At 39.7% G+C, this 13,576-nt stretch overlaps 1 protein-coding gene across 1 annotated transcript; it reads left to right on the top strand.

Moving 5' to 3' along the window:
* The first annotated feature begins 1,149 nt into the window (after positions 1-1,149).
* Positions 1,150-3,621, top strand: LOC131750051 (pyruvate dehydrogenase protein X component-like). The gene is given in 3 exon segments (XM_059052321.2): positions 1,150-1,505; positions 1,735-2,459; positions 2,462-3,621. Coding segments are annotated over 3 exon segments (1,473 nt in total). The 5' UTR covers positions 1,150-1,170; the 3' UTR covers positions 2,875-3,621.
* The last annotated feature ends 9,955 nt before the right edge of the window (positions 3,622-13,576 follow it).

Below are 13,576 nucleotides of genomic sequence, written 5' to 3' on the forward strand. Positions count from 1 at the left end.
GAAATGTAGGTATGAGCCTATACTGTTAGGAGTGAGGATGAAGGCTTTCTTTATGACCTGCAAATGGATGCTAGAATAAATATTTCTTCAACTTATGTGAGGCTTGAAAATTATTGCTCACCTACTATTTACAGAAAACTCTTTTTGTTAAAAGCTCTGGGGCTTGTTTTCTCTGAGAGAGAGATTTGTAGCTATAATTAAGAAATCTATTTAAATTGTGCTGATAATTATTGTAATTGGTATGAAAATCTGATTAAATACTTAGAGGAGTAAATTGCCCCAGCTGAGTTTGATAAGCAACACACTTCTTATAAAAGAGAAGCTGAAGTAGGTAAATAGGCTTTCAAAAATAAAGATCCTGCTAACTTTAAGTAGGTCACATTTAGAAGTGCTCTTTGTGTGTTGGTTTATCTTAATTTGGGAAGCTTGGTGGCCTTGCAATATTTATATCTAGGACTAAAACAAGGTCCAGAATAAAGTGCTGCTGGATTGGTTGAGGTGCTTTGAAATGGAAAGTCCTCACTGTTAATATCCAGACACTAAAATCTCTCAGAGTCAAAGGGCTAAGACAGTGGCCGAGTGAATGATCAAATTTAGGAACTCGAGTGTGGGTCCATCCTGATCTGCATGAGACCAGTGGTTTTCCATATGTGTCAAAGAAATAACTGCAGTGATCCTTAAAATGTATATTTCCGGTGAATAGCATATCTGGGAGAAGGACCTGAGAATCTCAATTATTAAAACATGGTCCTTTGGTGGCTTTTCAGTTCACTTCAGATTTGAGATCATAATTGCACTGATTAGAAAAAACAGTGCAGATTCCAAGTGGTGGAAAAGAAGGGAAACTAAAGGAAAGGGCGTTTACACCAAAGAATAAGGTAGATTATCTTCCTGGAGAGGAACAAAGAAGTGAGTAAAAATGGATGACATCAAATCATTTATATTTGCCTTTGGAAGATGCCCTGACTGTGTTTTGGCAGCAGATTTACAGTCATAACTTAATTTTGCTTAGGATAATAATAAATAGGTTTTCATTTCCAAAATACACACCCGAGAATGTGTGTGGGTGGAGAGAAATAGCTCCCCACATTGTAGGGCAATGACAAAAGAAAGCCAGCTTGGGATTTAAAGTTTGTTAGAGAGAGGGCAGCCCGGGAGAAGGCCGGGAAGATGGCGGCCTCCTGGAGGCTAGGCTGTGATCCGCGGTTGCTGCCTTGCCTCCTGGGCTTCTGCCGAAGCCCAGGGCTGGTTAAGGGGGCTGCTGCGTGGTCTGTCGGCCGTGGAGCTAGTTGGAGATGGTTTCACAGCACGCAGTGGCTGCGAGCTGATCCTATTACGATACTAATGCCATCACTGTCTCCTACAATGGAAGAAGGGAACATTGTGAAATGGCTGAAAAAGGAAGGTGAAGCTGTGAGTACTGGAGATGCCTTATGTGAAATAGAGACTGACAAAGCTGTGGTTACCTTAGATGCAAGTGATGATGGCATCTTGGCCAAAATAGTGCCTTTCACCCCACTCCATTCTCAACCACCCCACTAGCAAGTTAACAACTTTGTCTTTCATTGTGGAATAATTTTCATATTTTAGCACACATAATAAATGATTTTTAAAGAGATACATGTAAGAGATTTTTACTTTCGGAATCAAGGAGTTGGATAATCGAGATTGTTAAAAGATGAAGAAACAGGCATGGTGAGATAAAGAAACCTCACCAAGGTCACATAACTAGAGGTAGAATCAGTACCTGGAAGGAGGGAGGAGAGTGGTGAAGAAAGGGGTTGCAGAAGGATCTAAAAATATACGGCTAGGTTCACTAATTGGTTTGCTAGTTGAAGAAGGAGAAGATTGGAAACATGTTGAAATTCCCAAAGATATAGGTCCTTCATCACCAGCTTCAAAACCATCAGTGCCTTGCCCTTCACCAGAACCACAGATTTCTACCCCTGTCAAAAAGGAACACACACCGGGAAAACTGCAGTTCCGTTTAAGTCCAGCTGCTCGCAATATTCTGGAAAAACATGCACTGGATGCTAACCAGGGCACAGCCACTGGCCCTCGGGGGATATTCACTAAAGAGGATGCTCTCAAACTGGTCCAGTTGAAACAGATGGGCAAGATCACTGAATCCAGACCCACCCCAGCCCTGCCAACCATTCCCACAGCATCTTTACCCCCACTGGCCACAGCCAGGCCATCTTATCCCCGGCCAATGATCCCTCCAGTATCAACTCCTGGACAGCCTAATGTAGCGGGCACATTCACTGAAATCCCTACTAGCAATATTAGAAGAGTTATTGCCAAGAGGTTAACTGAATCTAAACGTACTGTACCTCATACATATGCTACTACTGACTGTGACCTTGGAGCTGTTTTAAAAGTTAGGCAAAATCTGGTCAGAGATGACATCAAAGTATCAGTAAATGATTTTATCATCAAGGCAGCAGCTGTTACCCTTAAATGGCTGTGGCAACAGATAAAGGGTTAATTACACCGGTCATCAAAGATGCTGCTGCTAAGGCTCTGCCAGAGATTGCTGACTCTGTGAAGGCTCTATCAAAGAAAGCTAGAGATGGAAAATTGTTACCTGAAGAATACCAAGGAGGATCTTTTAGTATTTCCAACTTGGGGATGTTTGGCATCGATGAATTTACTGCAGTGATCAACCCTCCTCAGGCCTGCATTTTGGCTGTTGGGAGATTCCGACCTGTGCTGAAGCTCACTCAGGATGAAGAGGGTAATGCCAAACTGCAGCAACACCAGCTCATTACGGTCACAATGTCCAGTGACAACCGAGTGGTAGATGATGAACTGGCTACCAGGTTTCTGGAAAGTTTTAAAGCAAACCTGGAGAATCCTATCCGACTTGCCTAATCCTCAAAGATGAGAAGTTGGTCTTCGGCTTAGTTAATTGTATCATTGTTACTGAGAAACATACACTATAGGAAAACAATTAGGTATTTAAGTGTGAAGTGAATGAAATGTTTATTTAGGGTGAAAGTGTTTGACCTGAGTTGTCTTCATTTTCATTTTGGGTTCAGTGTTATATAAATAAATAACAAACTGTAACTAATGGAAGGCGGAGAACATTTGATTAGTGAGATGCATTTTTAATTTAACCACTGGTGCTGTACAAAAGGGATGTTCAGCCAGATGTAACTTAAAAGTAGATGACTGGCTCATTGGAGCATTTTAGAATATTTGAGGATGTATGATAAGTTGTAAAATCAAAAAATTTTAGAACTCTACCTTAATTGTGTTGAAATTAGAAGCGGTCTTCAAAAAGATGCCTATTAATGTAGCAATGGGACGTCACTTTTATAAGCACTGCTCTAGATATACTTGAACAATTTAATATGTACAGAAGTTTATTCTGGATACTAGTAGATAAATAAGAATCACTCTGTATTAGGGGTTGTGGCAACATTATTGAATTTTTTATGTATATAAAGCCATATGTTTTAGAGTGGTTTCTATCAGTCTTATTTTACACTTCTATGACACTGTGAACTAAAGAAGAAGAATTAAAGAGAATCAAAGGTGAAGAAAGAGACCAAAATATTTTGTTTGCTTTGATAATAAACTACAGTTAAAATATCTAAACCTTCAGAAATAAACTGCTTGCCTTCATACTGAGTTGGAATATATTAAAGTAAGTTATGCTATTTCCTACCTAACATTTTAAGTTAGTGTTGATTTAAACACATGTTGTTACTTAGTGCATTTTAATCAAGTTTATACTGTGCAATAAAATATGAGAAAATATAAAAAAAAAAAAAAAAAAAAAAAAAAAAAATAAAGTTTGTTAGAGAGAACCCACAAAGTGAACAGTCCAAATATAGATAATTAAGGGGTAATTGTTTATTGGTTAAACACCCTCTATAACACATACCATTACTAAAAAAGCATACTGTCTTACAGGTGGGTCATAGAAAATTTCCTTTTGATACAATTGTAATAAATGGAATATGATAAATCCATAAGAAACAAGTATTTTTTCATGTGGTAATCACTTCGTAACAGTAAACCCTGAATTATATGCTGTGTGCATTGCAGTTGGGGAGGGAGGGTGGTAATGTGAACATGGTGGGCAATTTGTGTTTTTTATGATAATTATTCTTCAACTTTTTATCTTTCTTCTCATCTCTAAGATTGAAGTCACTTAAACTATATCTATTTATCAAAGCAAAACCAAACAAAACATCTAGGAATTTGGAAAGGAAAAGAGTGAAAATATTGATTCAAGTCACTTAGTCTATTTATTAAAGCAAAACCAAACAAAACATCTAGGAATTTGAAAAGGAAAAGAGTGATGATATTGATTCAAGTCACTTAAACTATATCTATTTAACAAAGCAAAACCAAACAAAACATCTAGGAATTTGGAAAGGAAAAGAGTGAAGATATTGATTCAATTTTTCTTCTATTATTAATTACTTAATTCTATAAAGATCATTACAATATACGTCTACACACACTACCTCATGTTAGTGATTCTAGCCTAACTGTGAGTGGGCAGGGATGATCCAGTCACCTGGATCTCTTAACGAGTAACGGATGAGAAACCTGAGCCTCAGAGATGTTAAGTAAGTCCCCAAAGTAAAAAGCAGTCCTAGAATCCAACATCTTACAACTCTAAAACCAGTGTTCTCTGTAGTGCTTAAAAATCAAGATTACTATTAACTTGCTAATTAACCATGGGGATATTGTACGTTTCCACTCTGTTTCATCTCTGTATGCTCTAGGCTGGGAATATGATTTTTAGCCATGTGCCCATATAAAGACATTTCATTGAATAAACTGTTACATATGAGAGTTGTGATTTGTGAGTTGGAATAAATTATAAATGCAAATACAGAGATATTGAAAATATATCTGGAACCTCAGCTGAAGCAAGTGTAGTTTAGGAGGCTCCGATGAGGGTAAAATAATAACATGGTTATAGCCTTGGGGTTTTCATGTCCAAGAGATACTGGGGGTTTCTAGATTAACATGCTGTAGAACTGCTCCCTAATAGATCTCTTGTTCTGTTTTATGCCCCTATATATGATGAAATTTTGATAATTCATATATATATCATAGACTGAGGGAGTTAATTCTAAAGATGAGAAAACTGAAACTCAGACATGCTATGTCTGTGTGTATAATAGAATGGTCAAACCAAGGCTTGAAAGCAGGTCCTCTGACTCTCTGCCCAGTGTTTTGGAAGGAACTTTAATATGACATTTAGATACCCTCCTCACAATTGACAAGCATTTTGTGGGCTCCAAGTATTTGTTGGACACAGTGGAAGCAAAGCACTATAAAATCTGGCCCTGCTTTGAAGGAATGTACCGACTGTTTTGGGAAAACAGAACTGACCATTTCAGAAAGATAGAATCGATAGAAAAGTCTCTTTCCCTAAATGTTGATAGTTCTATCCACTCTTGCAGAAAGACCTTCCAGTGTTTAATGATGAATAAGAAACAACCTAATGCCTCTTGCTGCAACTGAGCTAGTGTAAAGTAGCTGGAAACCTTCAGGCTGAAAGTTGTACCATGCCTGCATTGCTGATTTGTCTTATGAAGGTCAGTGAATCTCCACTTCTGCCAGTTCTATTCCTCTTCTGTAGAGCCTTCCATTCACTGTCATCTCAGGACAATAATCTGACATTTTCAGTAAGCTTAAATGAATTTTGATTATTTTAAAGTGTTAAAAAGAAAGGCTCAGTGATGATGTGAGTGTGCAGAAAGCAGGATGACTTGGGCTGTATTGGGTTTTAAAGTTAAACAGTTTTATTTATAGACTTTTGTTCTGCATGAAATATTAAACTATAAAAGCACAAGGTAAACTGATTTATTTATTTATTAAAATTTATTTATTTATGGCTGCATTGGGTCTTCGTTGCTGCACGTGGGCTTTCTCTAGTTGTGGCGAGCGGGGGGCTGTTCTTCGTTGCAGTGCACGGGCTTCTCATCGTGGTGGCTTCTTTTGTTGAGGAGCACAGGCTCTAGGCATGCAGGCTTCACTAGTTGTGGCACACGGGCTCAGTAGTTGTGGTGCACGGACTGAGTTACTCCACCGCATGTGGGATCTTCCCCGACCAGGGTTCGAGCTCATGTCCCCTACATTGGCAGGTGGATACTTAACCACTGCACCCCCAGGGAAGCCCAACAGATTTATTTTTAATTTGTATATATGACATCCTAGACATCTTATCAAACTTTAGAATAGGCTGAGTGATTCTGTGGTTTGGGGTTAAATGTACATCTGTTTTCTCTCTGTTGAGAAGACAACTCATAAAAATTCATTTTCAACAGATGGTTGTAATTGAAGACAGAACTACCTTATTTGGATTAATACACATTCATGAAAAACATGATACTTTCTGATGAAACCCAAGTCATCCCATAAATCCTATCAATAAAGTGATCTGGAATTTCTTTAAAATGTACCAAAACATGAGTAAGAAGTAGTTGGAATGTAGACTTCCGCCTCCTGTTCCTGTCCCTTGGCCCCATATTCCCGATTTTGATGTTTGATAGCTTTGTATTGGAGACAGAGTTTTGTTCTAAAAGATTCATGTATAGATCTGTTTTATTGAGGCTGGAAAAACTGAATCTTACTATGGACATTTCCAGGTATCTAACAGTCATCATCCAAATGTAAGTTTTAAATAGTTGGTAAAGGACTCTTTTTGGAAAAGCTCTTCTCTTAGTAGAGTTTAAGGCATAAAACTTCACTGTTTTTCCCTATTTTTCTACTATTTAAGCTTCAGCTCTTGCCCCAGGTTTGATAAAGAAAGGGACATTGGACTTGGGTCAGGATCTCTTGTTGATAGCTCTGACTCTGTCTCTCACAGGATGTGTGACTTCAGGCAGGAGAACCAATGTCTAGGACCTCAGCTTTTACTGCTTCCAGATGAGGGCCCAGAGTGGTCACTGCCATTACAGTCTTGATATTCTAGGATCACTTATGGGATTATAGCTGAGGAGGTGGGGCAAGATGCTTTGCTGTCATCAGATGTATTATTGCTTTCTTTATACCTTTGAGCTATTTCTAGGGAGAGAAGTTGAGACTATCACACAGACTGAATCTTGTGTAGGCTCAGCTGGAGTCTTAGAGGAAATTACATGTTTTATTCTGTCTCCTACACAGGAGTCTTCCATGAAGTATGATGGAAGACAAAACAAATTAAATTGCTTATGAATGCAAGTGACTTTGAGTTTGAAATGACCCCATAGATGTTTGTAAAATGACTACCATTATATACCAGTCTTTGTCCATCCTCACCTCATTGATTCTATCCCTCTTCACAGTTAGGCACTCTTAGCAAAGAGAAGTAGATTAATATGAATCTGCTTTGTAATGGCACAAATTATCTAGTTGTTACAATTCAATAGAAGTTTCCAAAATTATATTTATCATTGTTAAAACTGTGCATATCATATCATAGATTTAAAAGGATCTCTCCTTCAGAAGACCATGATCTTGTATTTCTTATTAAATCTATTAAGGGATATTAAACAATAAGAACTTAGCAATTCCTTTAGCATCTTTGACAACCAAAAACAAATCTGAAATACTGGAATGCAGGCAAAAACAAAACTTGTTGTTTACATGTGAAAAAACACCTTTAATAATGCTGAGAACACTTTTGAATGGAGAGTCCATATCTTATTCTGGACAAAGTCTTGTCATTCAGTTTTGCAGCTGTATTTATAGGTGAGAAAGGGGGTGTGACTAATTTACGTCTAAATGATTTTAAAATAGAGAAATCCACTCAGTGTGAGAAGAGAAATTTGGAGAGATAACAGGATGGAAAAATGTGATTTAAAAACATCACTAGACATGGAAATAGCTTGGTACCCAGATTGCCAACATGAATAATTCTCATCTTGATTTGGGTATTGTTTAGGTGAGCTTTCTCACAACTCATATGGGAAAAAGACAATAATTTTAGCAGGCTTTCCTAAGACCTTCTTTATCATAATCATACAAATACTATCCTTTTCCCTGAAATTTGACCTGTCCCTCCTTCTATTCCTTCTGACTGTCAGGTCTGTTGCTAAAATAGATAGTTGTAAAGTTCTGCTCCCAAATAAATGCCCCTGTGTTATCCATTTCTGGGAGTTGACTATTGCATTGTAAGAAATCTAATCCTTAAGATCTTAAGTGGTAATTTATATAGAAAGAACATTTTTCTAATATCTGTTTAAAGGATTATACTAGACAATGAGGATATACATTTGCTCTCTACCCTCCCATCCCCAAACCAAGTGACTGCCTGTCTTACAGCATTAGGAGTGATACTTCTTCCGCATTCCTATGTTTCCTTCCATATGGAGGAGCAGAGTGTAACATTCCTAATCTCTCCCTCTGCCTCTTTGTTCACCTGTTCACAAGGAAACTGAGTGGTGATTGGTGAGTTTGGCTGGAGCAAACTGGTCATGCTTGGATCTACACTTTATTCTTCTTGAGAGCCAACTGTCTACAGGGAGTATGTGCTCTACTCCTCTACAGTGAGGTCTCTGTCCTTTGTTGGCCTTGTCCTACCCAGCAATGCCAATGAGTGGGTAGTTTAGTCTGTCTAATTCTGGGTTCAATATTTAGGAAACACTCTCTTCTACTGATGCAAGCCATATCCACCTACTCTGCTATTTTAGTAATAAGTGACACTTGTTTTGCTCCCCCCATCTCATTTATTTCTCAGTTCCATATAGTAGAAAAGAATATTAATTAGCTTCTATCAAATGCCAAAAATATGTATGTAGATTCGACCATGTTATTCTTCTGTTCCAGGCTGATGGAATGTCCAGGCTAATGTTTTGTTAGAATACATCAGCTCCAGGATTTCAGAAATTAAAGTGTTGAATTAGGCTTACATTTATACTCTTAATTATAAAACACATTCTGTCTCCCTCATTTGAGGTGTTACTTTCCCCTGTTAAAGGCAAACAGCCTTTTATTTTTCAATACAGTTATAAGCAGACTAGTTCTCACCACCAAGTTCTTTTTTTTTTAGCAGTACGCGGGCCTCTCACTGCCTTGGCCCCTCCCACCGCGGAGCACAGGCTCTGGATGCAGGCTCAGCGGCCATGGCTCACGGGCCCAGCCGCTCTGCGGCATGTGGGATCTTCCCGGACCGAGGCACGAACCCGCGTCCCCTGCATCGGCAGGCGGACTCTCAACCACTGCGCCACCAGGGAAGCCCTCACCACCAAGTTCTTAAATGTGTTATTCACTGTTAAGATGTTTGTAGCTGTGGTTTAGCTTTAATCTATATAAGAAAGTATGGGAAAAAAATATACACAGAGAACAACGTGTCAGAATCTAAGAGCTTGTTCTCTCTTTGGTTCCAATCAGATAATCTCCAGTTAGGAAGAAAAAACAGGAAGGAGGTACTTCACTAAAATATAGGTGCATTCAGATCAAAATCCATTTAAGGAATTCCAGAGTAGAAAGAAAGAGAGATGTGTGAGAATCATGTATGTATGTCTTCACTTTGATTCAATCCATTTATAAATCTTAAAAATGTATTTTTACGTATTTACATAGTTTAAGTGACTGTCTGTTGAGGAGGTTAGTGTGTCATTCTGTCTGGCAAGAATTTTGGATGCTTGGTTCATAGAGTTTTGAATTTATTCCCCCCTATTTCCTGAGAAGATACAGGAAAGGGATTCAGAATATCTTCTATCCATCTAGGCAGGAGGACAATTTCTAACTCTGTGTCTGAAAGTGTTTACTTGGATGCTTCTGTCCCTTCATGCTGGATTCCACATTGCAAGCATCAACAGTACTGCGAAACTTTACCAAAAGCAACTACATTTTTTCTGCTTTTCTTGTAAGCAGTGAGTTGTTAAAATTTTACAGCTCAAATCCATCAAGTAAGAGCATTTCTTAATCTTGTACTCCAAGGGTCTCACAGCTTTTAGGGAAGCCCATGTGAAATATCAATGTTCTTACAGGCAAAACTGAGTCCTGTGAACATAGGGCATCCACAGTACTCCATGAACACTGATGGAGGGTTTTTTTTTTTAATACATTTTCCATCTCCCTTGCACTTTTTTAAAATATAAATTTATTTATTTTTGGCTGCGTTGGGTCTTCATTACTGTGCACAGGCTTTTTCTAGTTGCTGCAAGCAGAGGCTACTCTTTTTTTTTTTTTTTTTTTTTTTGCGGTATGCGGGCCTCTCACTGTCGCGGCCTCTCCCGCTGCGGAGCACAGGTTCCGGACACGCAGGCCCAGCGGCCATGGCTCACGGGCCCAGCCGCTGCGCGGCACGCGGGATCCCCCCGGACCGGGGCACGAACCCGCGTCCCCTGCATCGGCAGGCAGACTCGCAACCACTGCGCCACCAGGGAAGCCCGGGGGTACTCTTCACTGCAGTGCGCGGTGTTCTCATTGCGGTGGCTTCTCTCGTTGCAGAGCATGGGCTCTAGGCATGCAGGCTCAGTAGTTGTGGCTCGTGGGCTCTAGAGCACAGGCTCAGTAGATGTGGTGCACGGGCTTAGTTGCTCCGCGGCATGTGGGAATCTTCCCAGACCAGAGCTTGAACCCATGTTCCCTGCATTGGCAGGCGGATTCTTAACCACTGCACCAACAGGGAAGTCCCTGGAGTTTTTTATTTTAATTAATTAATTTTATTTTTGGCTGCGTTGGGTCTTCGTTGCTGCGTGCAGGCTTTCTCTAGTTGCGGCTAGTGGAGGCTATGCTTCATTGCGGTGTGTGGGCTTCTAATTGTGGTGGCTTCTTGTTGTGGAGCACAGGCTCTAGGCATGCGGGCTTCAGTAGTTGTGGCACATGGTCTCAGTAGTTGTGGCTTGCAGGCTCTAGAGCACAGGTTCAGTAGTTGTGGCGCACGGGCTTAGTTGCTTCGTGGCACGTGGGATCTTCCCGGATCGGGGCTCGAACTCATGTCCCCTGCATTGGTAGGTGGATTCTTAACAACTGCACCACCAGAGAAGCCCAACACTGATGGAGTTTTGAAGGTAGATTTTTGTACTGTCTTTAGGTCAGCTAATTTTTAGCATTATCCCTAGGTAATCATCCTTCTTCTAAAAGGTATGCATATTTATTGAAGCCAAATATGTTGTATATATGTCCGGCGTCATATGCCATTCAAAGCAAAGCAAAAAATCCTCATATATCTTGAAAAGATCTAGGACATCTTTTGAATCTCTCATTTTATATTTGGAAAAAACTGAGAAATAGGCTTGCTCAAACTGACTTGCCCAAATTTGTTAGTGGCCATCCAAGATTAGAAACTTAGAATTTTGAGTCAATCCTGTGTGCTTTTCATTATATTGCATTAAATAGAAAGGAAAGGCACAGATATTTAGAGGTGGTTTTGGTCAGGATGAGTTTCTTCCCAAAGTTTGCATATACTACCTTTCGTACTTACCTTGAGTTGAGACAGCACTGGGCAAGCATAAAGTAAACAGTGAAATAGTTTTTGTGTATTGACAAAAATTGAAATAATCAACTCTTCACTTCCTACTTCTCTTACCTTTGTGAATTTTCCTAACACTTAGCCCTCATGAGTCATTTTGTAGATAGGATTTCAGTGCTTAAGGATGCAAAACAATGAGCTAGACTTTCTGGATTATTGTCCTGGTTCTGCCATTGATAAGCCATGTGAGCAACCATCAAGGATAAGTTGCTTAACTATTCTAAACCTCAGTTTTTTCCTTTAATAAGTGAAGATGACAATTGTGACATCATCAAGATCAAATAAACTAACTCACAGAGCTGTTTCAAGGGATTAAGTAGGATTGACCTAGATCAGATTTGTGTCAAAAGGGATACTCTTGGAATTTTCAAGTTCATTGATTCTTTATTGTATGGGACTGTTTATATTCTTGGCTCATACTTGCTAAATGCCATCCTGACCCCACTCATTATTACAACTCAAAATGCTCCCTAAATGCCAAAGTGGACCTGTTTGAGAACCGTCAAACTCATCTCTGTGTGTATAGTTCCTAACATTGTGCTTGGTACATATTAAATACTCCTGAATACCATCATCATTATCATCATCCCAGAAATTGCCAGAAGAAGATTTTGGGGTCTTTCCAGAGCCTCAACAGCTTCGCCAAGTTGGGACTTTATTCTGGACTTGTGTGAGTTTCTCTTGTGCTATGAATTATTTCAAAGGGGTAGGACTGGCCTAGATTAGATTTGGGGGCCCATTTAAGCCCTACTGTTCAAGTAGTTTGGTTTGTTTAGTGGTTAAATTTGGCGATCTAGTTTCCTGACTCTAGGTTCACCTATTGGATTGGACAGAATGGGATAAGGATTCTTTCATTTCTGGAGAGATCTTGGGAAAGTCTGGGTCACATGCTTGTCTTAATCCCATTTTAATCTCTTCTCTGTTACCTGACATTGCCCTTAGCTCAGCCATTTAGTTTGAGGCTGTCTTGCTAGGCTTTCCCTAGGGCTTCACTGCTGCTCTGTCTCCCTTCCCCTGCATCCAAGTATCATGTGGGTTAATGCTATGGACTGATGGTTACATTGCCCCAGTCTGAACTTGGAGATGATGTTTCTCAGGCCCTACCAAAAATGCCAAGATTTGCTCAAATTGGATTATAGTTCCACATTGTTGCTTGATCTTGTTTGTTATTCACCTCCTCCTTGGGTCTGTGACTTCATCGTTTTTTCTCTCCCTGTGGAGGTTCTTTTCCTATAATGCTGTGCAACCAGCCCATGTTTTCACTCTCCTGATCCTAGTTCTTGGACTATGGCCTTATATCTTGGCTAGATAAGAAGTCAGTCAATTCTACTTCTGTCAGTAGTCTGATAAAAAGATTGAAGAGTTTGGAGTAGAAACTATTGACTAAAATAATTATCCTGCTCATTGTGGATCAATTTGATATCTACTTCAAAGAGATAGTAATAGCTTTGGATCCTAGTGTGTAGAAAAATGTGAATACATCTGTGAACTGCCACCATTGAGGATTTGATACTAAAATTGCTTTTGACAACTCAATATGGGAAAGAGATAACAATTGAAATGACTAGCTAATGGGAACCCACAACCTACCTGGGATTGTAAAGAGTATTTCTTCTTAGTTTTATTTAGGATGTAGGTCAAACATGTGTCACTGAATCAAATTTGGGTCTGCTCACCCATGAGCAGTAAAGTCACTCTACTGACACCGGGCTGTGGTGAAGGAAAGTGCAGCATTTATTGTAATGGTCTGTACAAGGAGTCCAGGACAACTAATGCTCTAAAAGTCCAAACTCCCCAGTGGGATTCAGCAGAGCATTTTTAAAGGCAAGGTGAGGGAGCGGCATCCCAGGGTATGTGATCAGCTTGTTCACAATTCTCTGATTGGTTGATGGTGAGGTAACAGGGCAGTGTCACATGGGGTTAACATTATCCATCCTTAGGCACCAGTAGGTCTGGAGGCTGTGTGCTCCTGGTCATCAAGTAGTTAATCTCTTCCATTTGGTGAGGGTTTTAGCATCTATAAAACAACTCAGGAACTGTGTATCAGATACTATTATCAAGGTTCTTCAGAGAGAAGCTAAAGCAGAGGATATGGGGGGAGGGGTCTGTCCCAGGAAGGCCCTATAGGGTCCTACTCAGTTA

The sequence above is a fragment of the Kogia breviceps genome, chromosome 2, assembly GCF_026419965.1.
Source record: "Kogia breviceps isolate mKogBre1 chromosome 2, mKogBre1 haplotype 1, whole genome shotgun sequence".
In the NCBI taxonomy this organism is placed as follows: Eukaryota; Metazoa; Chordata; class Mammalia; order Artiodactyla; family Physeteridae; genus Kogia; species Kogia breviceps.